Source organism: Dunckerocampus dactyliophorus, chromosome 4, assembly GCF_027744805.1.
Source record: "Dunckerocampus dactyliophorus isolate RoL2022-P2 chromosome 4, RoL_Ddac_1.1, whole genome shotgun sequence".
NCBI lineage: Eukaryota > Metazoa > Chordata > Actinopteri > Syngnathiformes > Syngnathidae > Dunckerocampus > Dunckerocampus dactyliophorus.
Genome location: NC_072822.1, coordinates 16,550,002 through 16,565,888, shown reverse-complemented (window position 1 = coordinate 16,565,888; position 15,887 = coordinate 16,550,002). Strand labels below are relative to the sequence as shown.

General features: G+C 39.7%; 1 protein-coding gene across 1 annotated transcript; it reads left to right on the top strand.

Moving 5' to 3' along the window:
* Positions 1-96: 96 nt before the first annotated feature.
* On the top strand, positions 97-13,385 carry atp6v0a2b (ATPase H+ transporting V0 subunit a2b). The gene is made up of 20 exons (XM_054773905.1): positions 97-676; positions 1,308-1,386; positions 1,719-1,816; positions 1,896-2,033; positions 2,195-2,292; positions 2,628-2,754; positions 3,571-3,653; positions 3,745-3,838; positions 5,336-5,548; positions 5,675-5,825; positions 6,678-6,817; positions 6,914-7,071; positions 7,223-7,316; positions 8,921-9,039; positions 9,117-9,327; positions 10,367-10,486; positions 10,574-10,693; positions 10,802-10,919; positions 12,195-12,366; positions 12,455-13,385. The coding sequence occupies exons 1-20, from the start codon at positions 560-562 to the stop codon at positions 12,555-12,557; spliced, it is 2,553 nt and encodes an 850-aa protein (XP_054629880.1). The 5' UTR covers positions 97-559; the 3' UTR covers positions 12,558-13,385.
* Positions 13,386-15,887: the final 2,502 nt, after the last annotated feature.

The window sequence follows — 15,887 nt, the reverse complement described above, 5'->3', positions numbered from 1 at the left end:
TCATTGACGTTGCATGTTATTTCGTAACAAGAAGCGTCAACTGTAGGTGCTCAATGCGCAGACACCAGAAGACGTTGCTGATTGGTTGGCTTTAGAACACTTATTATATGCAGTGCCACTGCTGTCCTGGAGGCTGGCAACATTCAACAGTGTAGTGACGTGGATAATGACGACGTTTGTTAAAACTTTATAAAGTATAAAGACATTGCATATAAATTGGCTGGAAAGTTTGCTGGTTTATAGTGACCCGAGTATTTTAGGGCTCACGCTGTCTAGCCGTTTTTTAATTGGAACTCGTTCCTTTTTTATCCACTAATACAAAGGCACAGTGATTAGCACTTAGCTGGTGTAACGAGAACAACCTGTGCATGGGTAGCGCAAGGAAGTTTATCAAGTCAAATGTATGTATACCACAGGACTCAGAATATGAAACTGGTTGAACGGGACGGGACTTGCGAGACCCTGGTTGATGTTTAATCCATAGAAACGTTCGTCGATCAGTTTGTTAGCTTGTTAACATTAGCCACTCAACACAGACATCAGGTTGCAAACTGTCAATATGGGCTCTCTGCTGCGGGGTGAAGAGATGTGTTTGGCCCAACTATTTTTCCAATCCGGATCAGCATATGACTGCATCGGTGAACTTGGAGAACTGGGCATTGTGGAGTTCAGAGACGTAAGTACCGAAAAAGTTATGCACTCGTCTGCTCTGAAAAATTCCCTCAAGACAAATGTTCATTTTGCTGAGAGGAGCGAGATGAATGTTTGCTAACTTTCACTTTATCAGACATAACGATTTAGGCCAGTGGTTGTTAACCTTTTTCAATGAAGTACTCCCTAAAAAAAGGTTGAAAAAACATGTAAAACAGCGCTGTAGCATCACTATCACATTTAATGTCTAAAACAATGTTCATCTGTAGTGGTCGTGTTTTAAAAATTTGGAATGCATGTTTTTTTTCTTTGGATTTATTTTACATTCTGTCTCTCTGTTAGAATAAACGTACCAAAAAGGTAATGGATTGTTCATATTTTTGTGAGGGGGAAAACATAGAAAGTCAGCAGGGGATCAAATTGATATTTTATGACTAGTTTCCCCTGGAGTGCCTTGAAATACTCCCAGGACTACTAGTACCCCAGAATACAAAACAGAAAAAGTAGATGCTACAGTTTGTAAAATAAAATGTAGACTGACAGATACCTATTAAATATTCCAAAACAGAATTGAATTACTATTCAGTCACTTATTATTCATGATCTTCAATCTTGTTAACTGACCACTCATATTTTCTCTCTTGTATCTCTTTCAGCTCAATCCCAGTGTTAATGCATTTCAGCGAAAATATGTCAGTGAAATCAAAAGATGTGAGGAGATGGAGAGAATCCTTGGTGAGCATTTATTGAGCTGTAACAAAAGACCAAAGGGCTAAGTTGATCAGTGACAGTCAATTTGCTAACATTGTAATGAATCACAAGTTGAGTTGTAAGCTAAGCAAATGATATTGTCGAGACACAAGCTGGACAAAACTAATTGCATGCATGCAAAGTACTAAAACATAAAACCACAACGAAACTGAGCTTTGTTTTAGTCACTCGAGTAGAGAATGACTCCCTTGTGGAGCTGTTTGTGTTTTCATGCTTTTTCAAGGCTGTTAATAACATCTGGATAGTACACAATGACATCACAGGCAACTTAAAAGTGTGCTTTGTATGGTCAACAGGCTATCTTTTGAGAGAAATCAAGAAAGCTGATATTTCATTGCCAGAAGGAGATGTGAATCCGGTGGCTCCTTTACCTAAACATGTGATGGGCATAATGGTATGTGTGCCGCGTTTATGTTACACTTTTCTACTGTTGGTCACCATCAAATTGGTCTTATATGCCTGTGCTTTTGCAGGAGCAACTGCAGAGGCTAGAAGTGGAGTTGGGTGAGGTCATGACAAATAAGGAGAGATTGCAGAAGAATCTGTTGGAGCTCATAGAGTACACACACATGCTACGCATCACTCGCAACTTTGGGCAAAGAACCGCTGAGGTTAGTAGGTCACACTGTAGCAGCTGGAGCTTGTGCACACATCCTTTTGTCCTGTGTCTACAACAATGGATGTTGTTTTCTTTGTTTTTTTTGTTTTATTTTAAATAGACTGCTTGGTAATATTTGTACTCTCCCTCGTTTGTCTTCTGTCTGATCTCTAGAGAGAGCCGCTGCAAGTCACATATGAGGAGTTTCCTTTCCTAGAAAAACACAGCATGATGGACTACAGCAGCATGCAGAGGCTAGGAGCCAAACTGGGGTAAAAATTGAAATTGCACTTGATATCACAGCTAATATAAATGGTTAGGGGTTGGGTTTGTTTAGGTGGTGCAACTAACAACACGCTGAAAGTGTCAAATCCAAGCTGCAATTGTTACATTTGAATACAATGTAACACAGCTCAAGAAAATGCAAGACTAGCGTTACTGTGATGTCAGCCAAGTGTCTGTGTGTGTGATTACATAATGGTATGATTATTTAGGTGTCACAAAGCCGGTAGATTCAGAGTTTGGGGGCCCTTCGGTCATCCAACTTAAATACTAAAATATCACACAAGCATGGCTGTTTGTTAATACTGTTTTAATTCCATTACAGTTTTATGTCTGGACTCATCCAGAGGGTGAAGATTGAGGCCTTTGAGCGGATGCTATGGAGAGTGTGCAAAGGCTACACCATTCTCAGCTATGCTGAAGTTGAAGAGTATCTTGAAGATCCTGATACTGTAGGTCACACAAGATGGCTCCTGTTACTGTGGGAGTTTTAGGGCCTGGTTACATAAGAGAAATCCTGCAAAGCTGACAGTTGAGTTTCTTTGTGTTTTAGATAAGTTCCAAGTAGCTGTTCTCAAACAGTCCTCATTCCTAGTGAGCCGCAACAATGCCCGAAGACACTAATTTGCATTTAGTCAAATTAAATATACTGTAGCTCACCAAACACCAGCACCAAAGTAAACCCAGAACAAACCAAACAAAGCATAAATGGCTCCTATAAGCTTAAAATAATGCGGTTGCTCCTCAATTTGAGAGCAGCAAGGTGAAGCTGGTGGCTCTTGCATGTAATTCGGATTCCTACCAAACATCTCCTGGGAGAGGTGGAACAAGGGGAGTTTGGGGTCAGATTGACTCAGGTAAGAAAGATGACGAAAATGGATCGACATAAAGTGGATTATAATTTTAATGAGCTTTAATACACAAGCTATACCAAATTTCTGAGCCTTATGACTTAGTTAAAAGTGAATTCTACTGTGACAAATCCAACATTTATAAATTAAGTAACACTGGTTTACTGAACTCTGTGTCGGGGTTAAAACCATTGTTTGCTTCAAGCACGTGTGGAAGAATCATTTGTGTACACTGCGGTATTTGGCACAACTTTTGCTAGGGAAATAGTCATTTATTTAAAAATACTGTAATCCAGTTTTGTATAAATTACATGGTTTAAAATGTCTTCATGTTAAGCTCTTGAACACATGCTAGCGTAGAAAGATGAAGAAGATTCTACATGAAGCATCTGTGTTTCCCATGTTTTCTGTGTCTAGGGGGAGCCCACCAAAAGTGTGGTGTTCTTGATCTCTTACTGGGGAGAGCAGATTGGCCAGAAAGTGAAGAAGATCTGTGACTGGTAAAAAGTATTATAGACTTCGGCTTCTGTGTAAATTGCAAGCAAAACCCACAAATTTATAATACTGTGTTTGTTTTCTATCTGCTTGTAGTTACCACTGCCATGTGTATCCATATCCCAGTAGCAAGGAGGAGAGGAACGATGTTGTGCAAGGATTAAGTACTCGCATTCAGGACTTGCACACTGTACGTCTTCATTATTTTTTCATGCACTGGTTTAATTGGTGACAGAATGCCTGTTTGGTCTGTTTCTTGGTCAGTGACTAAATGTTTTACCTGGAAACGCATTGACTCATTTTCCTAAAGTATTATCTGCAGAGTGAAATGTGATCTGTTAGTGTTTGCCTCTGGGATAAACGACAACACAAGAAATGGCAGCAACAAGGAAGCATTGCATACACACACACATTCAGTAGTAAAAAATACAAAAGTTGCTTAAACTAATATGAAACCATGTCATGTAAAAATCAAGAATTAGATGAAATAAAATGGACTGTAATATCTCAAAAACGAAAGCAGCACAAACATTTTAACTGCAGAAAACAGCACTCTTAACATAGCACTAAAAAATGAGACAATTTTAGTTTCACTCCAAGCATGTCGGGGGGCTGGGTGAACTTGGGTTGACCTGTAAAGTAAACTTTAATATCTCAAAAACGAAAGCAGCACAAACGTTCATTTTAACTGCACAAAACAGCACTAACGTAGCACTAAAAAATGAGACTATTTTGGTTTCTTTCCGAGCATGTTGGAGGGGGGGCTGATTATGTAATAGGTCAAAACTTAAATCCTGAATATCTCAAAAACGAAAGCAGCACAAACATTCATTTTAACTGCACAAAACAGCACAAACATAGCACTAAAAAAATTAAACTATTTTGTTTTCATTTGGACCATGTTGGGGGCTAGGTGAACTTTGGTTGACCTTTAAAATAAACTGTAATAATTCAAAAACTAAAGCAGCACAAACGTTCATTTTAACTGCACAAAACAGCACAAACGCAGCACTAAAAATGAGACTATTTGACTAGAGTTTTGAGTGGGGTGTGGGGCCAACTTCACTCAGTCCCAATTCCAAGCCAGTGAAAATCTTTTGGAAAGCAGCTTAGTAGACCATCTCTTCAGAGGGAGCAGTCACTGTAGTTCCCAAGCAAATGTGCTGGTATATTTGAATATCATCCAGAAGAAGTTTGCACTGAATACTGGTGGTGTGTTATGGCATTCAATCTATAATAAACATCCTGAGCATCTGTGCTTTAAGAAGATGCATGCATGTACAGTTATGGGCAAAAATATTGGCATGGCAAAGATGGATACTATGGATAGAAATGTAGCCACATAGTGTCTTTTTAAATGATTAACCAATTTCCTGTGAGTTAGAAAATCAGCGAAGCGTTTGTTAGCTTTAAGCCTCTGTGACTGGAACATCTAATTGCTCACTCCCTGTAGCACATGATCAACATGAGACCCTGGCTTGAATGAGTTTTTTTTTTCTTCTTGATATTCATACCTTACATAGCTGTCTCCCGTCTGGACTTTGGAACATTCATTATAGTTGTCTCCTTTCCTTTTTTGTGACTTAAAATATTAAACTATAATGTACTGAGTATGTGTTATATCTAACATGATACGTATTTATATGACGACATGAAGCCTGACATTCTTCTGTTCTGTTGTTTGCAGGTACTTCATAGAACTGAGGACTACCTGAAGCAGGTCCTGATCAATGCCTCAGAATCGGTCTACACCTGGGTCATACAGGTCAAGAAGATGAAAGCTATCTATTACATCCTCAACCAGTGTAGTTTGGATGTCACCAACAAGTGTCTGATCGCTGAGGTCTGGTGCCCTATCAATGAGCTTCCAGCCCTGAGAAGAGCACTAGAAAACGGATCGGTAAAGAAACTCCTACAGGCTTTTTTTTTCCCCTAAAGTTGATGATTTGGGGTGGCTCTTCAATTTGGAGGGATTGTACTTGACCATGTTTTATGTTTGATTTTTTTTTTGTCTTTTGTGCTGCAGAAGAAAAGTGGATCCACAGTTCCTTCCTTTGTTCATCGTATCCCTACTAACGACACTCCACCGACACTGATAAGGTCCAACAAGTTTACTGCTGGCTTCCAGAACATTGTTGATGCATATGGGGTGGGAACATACAGAGAAGTCAACCCTGGTAAGTTTTTGTACCCTAAGTTTCCTAACCTCATATTACTTAATTTTTATTATTGTCATTAACGCCCATTAAGGCCCTACCATAGAAGGGGTGGGCAAACTTTTTGACTCACGGGCCACATTAGGGTTAAAAAATTTGGTGGGGGGCCGTCTATATATCGGTGGCATCAAACAGAACGACATACTTGCTCACTGTGCAACAAAACGAAAACACAACACATCCACAACAAGTTAACACATCACAGAAGTCAACAACTAAGTGCTAAACATAACACGTAACTTAAAACTGTTATTTCCAAATGCCTGCAAGGCATGCTGGGTAATCCAGCTGCAACAGCTATAGGAACTATGAACAATAAAAAATTGGATCTCAAGAGTATATTAACTTCTGCTTGTTTACTTCTCTGACGACCTCAATATATTCTGCAATCAAGCAAATGTGCGACAAACACAGAAAAATGTTGGGAAAAAGAGTACTACAACCTACTCAGCATGCCTTGCGGTGGGAGTTTTCTTTTGCCATGGGTATTGTGCATAGATATTTTTTTGTATGCCCACATGGTGCAGTAGGTAGGTTACTTTGTGCGTCGTGTGTTGATGTTTTGTGTTGTTTGGATGGCTTTTTTGTACAAGCTACAGATTGCATCTGACTATTTTGGCAACTATTTTAGCACTGCAAGTCATGTTGCTGGCAACACTTTTGTTGTTAAAGGTTTAAAAATGGAATTTGAAAATTGATCGGTGGGCCGGATGTGGCCACCGGGCCGCAGTTTGCCCACACCTGGCCTGTCGCACACTGTATATGCCTGTTGCTAATGCTTGTCTTGACTTCTTCCTACCATTTTTATCCTAGCTCCTTTCACAATCATCACATTCCCCTTCTTGTTTGCTGTGATGTTTGGAGACCTGGGTCACGGCCTTCTTATGGCTTCCTTTGCCTTCTGGATGGTGTTATATGAAAACAACCGCAAGCTAAAGAACACCAGAAATGAAGTAAATAAGTTCCTTTAAAACGTGTTTTACCTGGTTTTACAGTTGTTCCCACATGTATCCAAGAGGGTTGACTTATAATTGTATGTGCACATACAGATCTGGAACACATTTTTTGAGGGCCGTTATATCATCCTCATGATGGGCCTCTTCTCTGTCTACACTGGCCTCATATACAATGACTGTTTCTCCAAGTCCATCAACATCTTTGGTTCTGGATGGAGTGTGAAAGCCATGTTCACAGCTCAAGCATGGAAGTAGGTATTTCACAAAGAGCATTTTAAATAGGGGGCTGGGGGTAGGACTGAACAAATCCAGAAAAACTGGTCAGATATGTTTTAAGATAGAAATCTGTTTTCTGTTCTAGTATTGCATTTAGCTCATGATTATGATTTAATCTTCATCCAGTAGTTCCGAGGATGTCAACAGGAATGGCCTTCTTACTCTGGATCCAAATGTTCCTGGAGTTTTCAGTGGACCATATCCACTCGGAATTGACCCAGTGAGTATTGAGTATTTTAAGTCCTTGTTTGTTTCACGAGTCTTTTTTTTTTTCTTTTTTTTTTTTCTTTTTTTTTTTTTACACGTTATTGTTTTGACTACCGAATCAAGCTAACAGGTGTTATAAATGCAGAAATTAGGAGTTTCACTTCCGATCCACGATATTGCAGCCTTGTATATCGGCCGATACCACAATCAATCCAATATCAGCACGGATCATACATACTTTGATTACTTGTTTTGTAGTGTGGAATGTTGGAAAAAGCTTGATCAGGTGATATTACTCAGAACAATCATCAGCAACAGTAGGTATGAGGAAAAGCTGACCTATTTACAGTTGGCCCTCGCAATATCGTGGTATATGATAGGAGTGAAAAGAAGTTCTCCTCCCATTCAGCATGGAACTGTTAACTTTTTGGCTTTGCTTCCCACTGTGTTTTAAACCCATTAAGTTTAGAATACAGTAAATAAAGGAAGGCTCACTAGTTAGCTTGCTAATGTTTAAAGCCTTGGCCATGTCCCAGCAAGGACCCTGTAGCCTGTGCAATACAGTTGAGAAATGTGGTGTAAATAAAGCATAATACTAGTGTAAAGGTGACTCTAGGTGTGTTATTTCATGTCTACATGGCTCTAATAATGGTAAAGATTGTATTTACAAAGTCATAAACAGGTTTCCTTTGCTCTAACTAGGAAGATATTCCATTTATTAATGTTGAATCCTGCTTCGCAGAAATTCACTTATTGCGATAAACGAGGGATGACTGTACTTCAGCTTTCTTCACAATTTAGTGGCAGCTAGGCATAATATAGCAAGGTCTGAGGTGCTCACTTAAGCGCTTAAACTCAACTTTACTCACCACCTACTAGTCATAATGCTAGTAGGATTTAAAAATCCCTTCTTGAAAATGAAATAATTTGGTTCATATTATATAGCTATACATTTTTTTACATCAGGTATATACATTGGTGTGAAAGTGTTTGCCCTCTTCCTGATTTTTTTCGATTTTTTTTTTTTTTTGTCACACTTGTTCATTGTGTCACAATGTTTTAGATCATCAAACAAATTGACATATTAGTCAATGACAACAAAACTGAACACAAAATGCATGTTTTATTATTAAGGGAGAAGAAAATCTAAACCTACATGGCCCTGTGTGAAAAGGTGATTGCCCCCTAAACCCAAAAACTGGTTGGAAAGCAACAACTCCAATCAAGCGTTTGCAATAATTTGCAGTGAGTCTCTTAAAGCGCTGTGGAGAAATTTTGGCTCACTTATCTTTGCAGAATTGTTGTAATTGAGCACATTGGAGGGTTTTCGAGCATCAACCGCATTTTTAAGGTCATGACACAGCATCTCAATAGGATTCAGGTCACGACTTTGACTAGGCCACTCCAAAGTCTTGTTTTTTCTTCAGCCATTCAGAGAAGGACTTGCTGGTGTGTTTTGGATCATTGTCCTGCTGCAGAACCCAAGGACATTCTCCTTCAGGACTTTTTGGTCACACCACTGTATTGGCAGTAATAATAATAATAATTCTCCTTTATTTGGATGTTGTAGCTTCTTTGTGTTGCATGTGTATAATACATTGTTTTGTCTTCATTAAGATATGGAACTTGGCATCCAACCGGCTTACATTTCTGAACTCCTATAAGATGAAAATGTCTGTCATATTGGGCATCATTCACATGAGCTTTGGGGTGATCCTCAGCACTTTTAATCATTTGTAAGTATTTATTTTTTCCATCTTGAATACAAGAAATTATACTTAATTGTACATTTGACTCTCATTTATGAAAACAGGCACTTTAGAAGGAGGCACAACCTCTACTTGGTATTCCTCCCTGAACTCCTGTTCCTGCTCAGTCTGTTTGGCTACCTGGTGTTCATGATATTCTACAAGTGGCTCTTCTACTCTGCCAGAAACTCCAGACACGCTCCCAGCATCCTCATTCACTTCATAAACATGTTCCTTATGCAAGGTGATACAGTGCAGCCCCTCTATCCTGGACAGGTGAGAAACTAAGAGTACCACATTTTACTAAACAGAGGGATACAGTGGGTAAATATTGCAATCATGCAGTACAGAACAATGGGCCTCATTCCCCAATATGTTTTTGTTATATGTGTGAGTCCTGAAGGATACTTAAACTGCAAAATGATTCCCACTTGTGATCATAAATATATCTTTACTTCATTTGATGATTTTTAAACTAATGGTAAATCCCCCCCCAAAAAATGACACAGGTTAATAAACACCTGGAACAGGATTTTTTAACTAAGCTATATTGTAGTTTATGTAGTTTAACATACTATAGTAACCCGAAAGAAAATGAGTATCGGCTGATACCAATATCGATCAGCACGAATCATACATATGTTTATGACTTATTTTGAGGTATGAAATGTTACAAAAGGCTTGATCAAATGATATTACTCAAACAGAGAATATTCAGCAACACTCAAAGTTATGTGAAAGGCTGACCCATTTACTGCTTAATGCATATGGGGCATAGTTTTATACAAAATATAGTGGCGTTTAGGAATAATGTAGAGAAGCTTGAGGTGTGTGGTCTTGCGAAAATACCTCATGCTGTTTTTTGTGATGCTCCTCTAATGCGTGGGGACGTTGGTTGTATTAGACTTCCCCGGTTTTGTGCCACCACGGGAAACTTGCATATGACAAGTTTTGCACTCAGCTTCAACGTCTTTTTCGGACTTTAACGAAAAATACTGCCACACGGCCAACATCACTCCTACTCTTTGCTACTGCTAACGCGTTAGCACACGATTTGATCACGTTGACTCTATCCAGGCGCTGCTGGATAGAAGTTCTGGGGCGGAGTCTCGAATGGACTGCTTGTGTCAATATCGGAGATATTAGATGCTGGCCGATATTCTCTCTTTTTTTCTTTTTTTTTTTTTGATACTGGAACGACATCCGCTATCAATATTGGACCGGGACACCCCTAAGTGTTTAAGATCATTTGTGAGTTGGATTTGTTCTTGCATTGTTGTCAAATGCAGCTGAATGTTGTTTTTTGTGTTTCCAGAGTGGCCTACAGATGTTTTTAGTGGTCATCGCTGTGCTTTCAGTGCCTGTCTTACTCCTGGGGAAACCACTTTACCTTTATTGGCTTCACAATGGAAGTCATCGGCTAAGAATGTACAGAGTGAGCAATGTGATCGTCGGACATATTACATATTACAGCTTATAGCATGATCAGGCAAGTCTGAGTCAGCAATATTCATGTTCTCAGGGCTATGAGCGTGTGCGTCGTAGCAGTGATGAGGAACTCTTCTTGTTGCGGACCCATGACATGGAAGAGGGCAGCAGTCATAGCGAGCTCTCTACTAGCGGAGAGCAGCACACAGAGGAGGTTAGTATGGCAATGTAGTCTCAAATCTTACAATATTTTTTCATTGTGCCCCTGTAACAGTTAAGTCTTAATTTGTGTTTGTGAATTTTGTTTTTGTCATTGTAACAGTTTGACTTTGCTGATGAGTTCCTGCATCAGGCCATCCACACTATAGAGTACTGTCTGGGTTGCATTTCCAATACAGCCTCTTACCTCAGGCTCTGGGCTCTGAGTCTGGCACATGCCCGTAAGTATAAGGTGTACGATGACAGACCTCCAAGTTGTTTGAATTTAGAATATTTGTTTCCCGTAACACATATGGTGTTGGAATTGTACTGCTGTTCATGCGTTCAGGTCAGAATAAAGTTATAAAACAGCGTCAGCCTCTGTGTGGGGACGGTATTGCGCCTCCGTTTACGCTATTTTTGACAGCCCTAATTTAAAGACAAAACCTAGTCTTAGCTTTGTGTTATAGGTGATACAGTGTATTATTATTAACTATTATTACACCTTTTTGCTCTTTTTTTCCCATTGTTGCTGTTGCTTTGGTTTAATTTAATTTCTGGAATGTGCAGCGGGCCAATAAAAAACAAGCTGTGGGCCATAAATAGTCCCCGGACCGTAGTTTGGAAAACCCTGCCTTAGCGGTTACACAGTATGTAGACCTGCCAACATGTACAGGATTTTCATACAAGGCACTCATTTTGTATGCTTTGCTGCTTGGTTCAGAAGGTGCACAGCCTACCTTCCCAAACACCGTTTCCGAGTTCGATTTACTGATTGTAACGCAGTTCAGCCCTGCATCCTGCCCAGACTCGAACCTATGTCAACAGATACCCACTGATTGAGAGTTGAGCAGTGCTGGCCAACAGGCTAAAAGCCCAGCGCTGGCAGCCTGGCTAGCGCAGTTCTTAAGGCATCAATGAGTTGGGTTTACCAACGTACTTATCGCACAGCCACACCACCCCGCATCTGTTCCACTCACCCACCTAAACCTCACTCTCATCCGGGTCACGGCACCAATGTTACGCAGTTTAGCCTTGCACCCTGCCTGGACTGTAACCTGCGTACACAGATCTCCACTGATTGAGAGTTGAGCAGGCTGCCAGTTACAGCAGCTCTACTTTATATCTTGCTTGCTGCTGTAACAAGTGAATTTCCCCGCTGTGGGATAAATAAAGTACAAATACAAATAAAAGTCCTGGGCTATCAACTTGTTTTCCAGCGCTGCTCTTAAGGCGTCAGGGAGTGAGGTTTACAAAAGTACTTATTGCACAGCCTGACCAGCTGGATTCCGTTGCACATGCACTGATTAGTTCCAACTGCGATAACAGTTCCCTTCCCCCTTTATTTGCCATCGTTCGCTCACAACGTGGAGCTAACAAATTAAATCGTCAACAAGAGTTGTGCTTGCTCACAGAGTTGACTGTATAAGCAGGGATGTTCAAAGTGTGGCTATAAGACAGGGAGGCAGGCAGTTTTCACAGTTTGTTATAAAAATGAATATCTTCTCTGCTTCCAGAGCTATCTGAGGTGCTGTGGACCATGGTGATGCGAGTAGGACTACGAATGGAAACAAGTCTTGGGGTTTTATTCCTGGTGCCAGTGTTTGGCCTGTTTGCCTTTCTCACTGTGTCCATCCTGCTGGTGATGGAGGGCCTATCTGCTTTCCTCCATGCCCTTCGCTTGCACTGGTAAGACACCTTGAGCATGACATGAATGATACCGTCATCAAATAGTTTGTCAGCATATGATTTACAAATCATATTTTTCCTCCCTCAGGGTGGAGTTTCAGAATAAATTCTACAGTGGGACTGGAGTCAAGTTTTGCCCTTTTTCCTTCTCTCTTCTACCCTCCAGCTTTGAACAGGAAGGTTTACTGTGACAGACATTTTCTTGGTTGGTTAAGAAAGCTAAAATGTGATTGATTAGTTCAGTGATTTCATAAAATGATTTGGAATTTTTTGCTCACCCCTTACACCCTTTTGAAATGTTGTGAAGTTTTAAGAGGACCACAACACAGTTAAGCATTTGCAAGAACACTGCCAGTATGAAATGTACCCAAACTACTGCTTTTCTATTAATATACTATACAGTATATATGTAACAGTCTGTTTTGTACCTTGAGCCGTATGTGTTACTTGAGAGTATTTTGTACAGTTAAGGATTTAATATAGAAAAACTGTTTTCTTATTAGGCTTCATTTGTTAATGTCTTGTGTATGAGGAAGCACATGTTCTGAATCAAGAATAGATGAACACAAGATAAAGTTAGATTTTGCACAATTAGTCATGATTATCACCTGCGATTTAGTATTTATAAAACAGTGTTGTTGTTTTTTTTAAACACACTCCTTAGCTTCATTTATTTATTTGAATCTTACTGTGTCCATAAATTCATTTCTTTTTGCTTTTTTCCCCAATTGTCATTTACGGCGGATTTGGTTTCCAAATTGGTAGAGTGCAATCCTACAATAGTTTTAGTTGCACTGCTTATCTTACAGAAGTACAACCAAATAACATAATAGATGAGTCTTCAGTTAGCCTTACGTTCTTCATTTCTGATACCAAAACACTTCATAAGATGTGATGTTTTTCTTGTTTTTAATTAAAAGTGCTCAAGAAGGATTCAGATGACGTGTAAATACTTCTACAGAATTATTTTTTTAATTTATTTTAAAATGCTTCTGAATTAAAGATGATTTCACAGTTAATGTTTTTTTTTTATTTTAATTTTACTTCAATACATTCACATAGTTGCCTTGGCATCTGCCAGCTACTGCACAATTTAGCGTTCCAAGCGAATTCAGTCAGTTGCTGGCTTTCTGGTTCGCATCACATTCCATTGTCGATGAATAGTTAATTATTCTCAGGTCAGGTTATGCAGGGAAGTCTGGAGTTTTACCTACCCTCGTTGATATGCTTGCCTCAGTTCAGCTTTGTTTTTGTCAAATGATGCTTCATTGTTGTCACAAGTTCTCTTGTTAACGTAATTGCTACGGTAAGATACTGCCACACACTTTTTCAGCTTATGATTTTGGAGTTACGGAAATTATACCACTTTGGTATTCTGTTAGATTGGTATGGTATGATTGCTTCTTATTGTTTAAGACAATGCTCTTACTTCATATCCATTAATACCAGGGCTGATTTGAACTACCAGTAATATTAATGGTATATAAACTTTTTTTTTCTAAGCCAATCAATAAAATTGAGGCATTCCTCTCTGAAGGGGCCTGCCCTCTAACAGTTGCTATTTCATATGTAATTAATATCAATAAAATAAAAGTTTTTCTTTTAATGAAGACAAATGACCGCATGTTGTTTATTGATGGGAGACAACCATTAGCCAGAAGTCAAGTAAATTTAAATTACATTCAGGTACTCTGAGACATTTAATAAACCATTTGGACATTTGAAAATTATACATTCAAAATATGATTGAACTCAGCCAAAAATGAAAATAGTATGTTGTCTCTGGTATAACTATCCATCCATCCAGCCATCCATTGTCTATACAGCTTCTCCTCATTAGGGTCGCGGGGGTATGCTGGAGCCTTTCCCAGCTGACTTCGGGTGACAGCCGGGGTACACCTTGGACTGGTCGCCAGCCAATGGCAGGGCACATATAGACAACCATTCACACCTATGGACAATTTAGAGTCACCAACTAAGCGAACATGCGTGTTTTTGGAATGTGGGAGGAAACCGGAGTACCCGGCGAAAACCCACGCACGCATGGGGAGAACATGCAAACTCCACACAGAAATGCCCAACGGAGATTCGAGCCCAGGTCTTCCCGATCTCCAGACTGTGATTGTGTGGCCAACCACTAGACCACCGTGCGGCCATCTGGTATAACTAGTGCGAGTAAAAAAGATAGTCACTGAATCTCATTTAACTCTCATATTGTGATTGGTGAGATAAATGTGTTACTTTAAAGTTTATTTTCAAAACTCTTGTCTTTGTCGACAGTAACAGTAAACACATTTGAGGTTTTCATTTAACCCTCGTGTTAATTTCATGTTAAACAATTTTGTCTTCCCGTTGCATTAAAACTCATCAAAAAGTGGAATAATACATACAGTATATTATCACTATTTTTTGTGTTAGATTAAATAATCAATTTAAATTGTGAACAAGACAAATTTTTAATTGCTATTTCTTATTAGTCAGTTGAAAAATAGTTTGTTTATGGCTTGTATGTCTCATTGGTTTGAGCTCATGCATTTCAGATTCAAGTTCTAAAAAACTTACGGAAATTTCTGGATTATAAAAAATAATTAGATGAAACACAGTACCGTATACTGTTTTATTGCAGACTAGTTTGGGCCAAAGTTACCAGGGACATTTGTTCTAAAACGTGTGAAATTTGTGTAGTGACGTGGTTTGCAATAAGTCGGCCATATTTACCATAACACTTTCAATGGCCTCAATCAGGAAAAGTTCAAAGCAGGGTTTGACGTCATCAACGCAGCATATTTTGTAGGTGCATGTGGTCAGTGTGGTGGTCAAATACACTGTACTGTGTATGTGGCCCTGATGTGACCTAAAGCGTTTACTGAAGTGTGAGTGTGAGACTCGGCACCTCCAAATCTGAGGCTCAACCAGGTAAATGGTGGATTGCACTCTACGAGCTGGGAGTGAGGCAAGGCTGGAGTGTGAGATCGACAGTCAAATGCAGTTGCTGTACCGGATTGTCGTGGTGAAGAGAAAACTGAGCCAGAAGGCAAAGCTCTCAATTTTAAGAGCTGGCCGGAAACCGAGAAGTCTGGTCTTCCCTTCCGAGATTGCTACCCCTGCGACCCGGACCCAGATAAGTGAGTAGAAGAAAATGGATGGATGCACGGATGCTGTATAGGGGGGAAAATAGGACAATTCGAAGGGTCACTGACTGACAGGGGCCACAAAAATTAGGTAATTATTAAAAAGGGGAGGCCCAGCATGATTTTTTTGTTTTTCACAATTCCTTGTGGCTTCTGGATGGATGCATGGATGGAGGGAGCCTGCCATGGCACTGCCAAGCAATGAACTGCGAGCAGGGCCTCAAGCAAGCATTTTAAACCAAAGCTCCCACAAAACTTAAATATTATTGAAATAATATTGCAACTGTACGCACAATTGCCAACAGTTATTTCTCCTCGCTGCAAAGTTTAAGTGCGCATGCGCACGTGTATGGGCGGGAGTGTGTGTGTCTCCATCTGCCAAATGAGGAT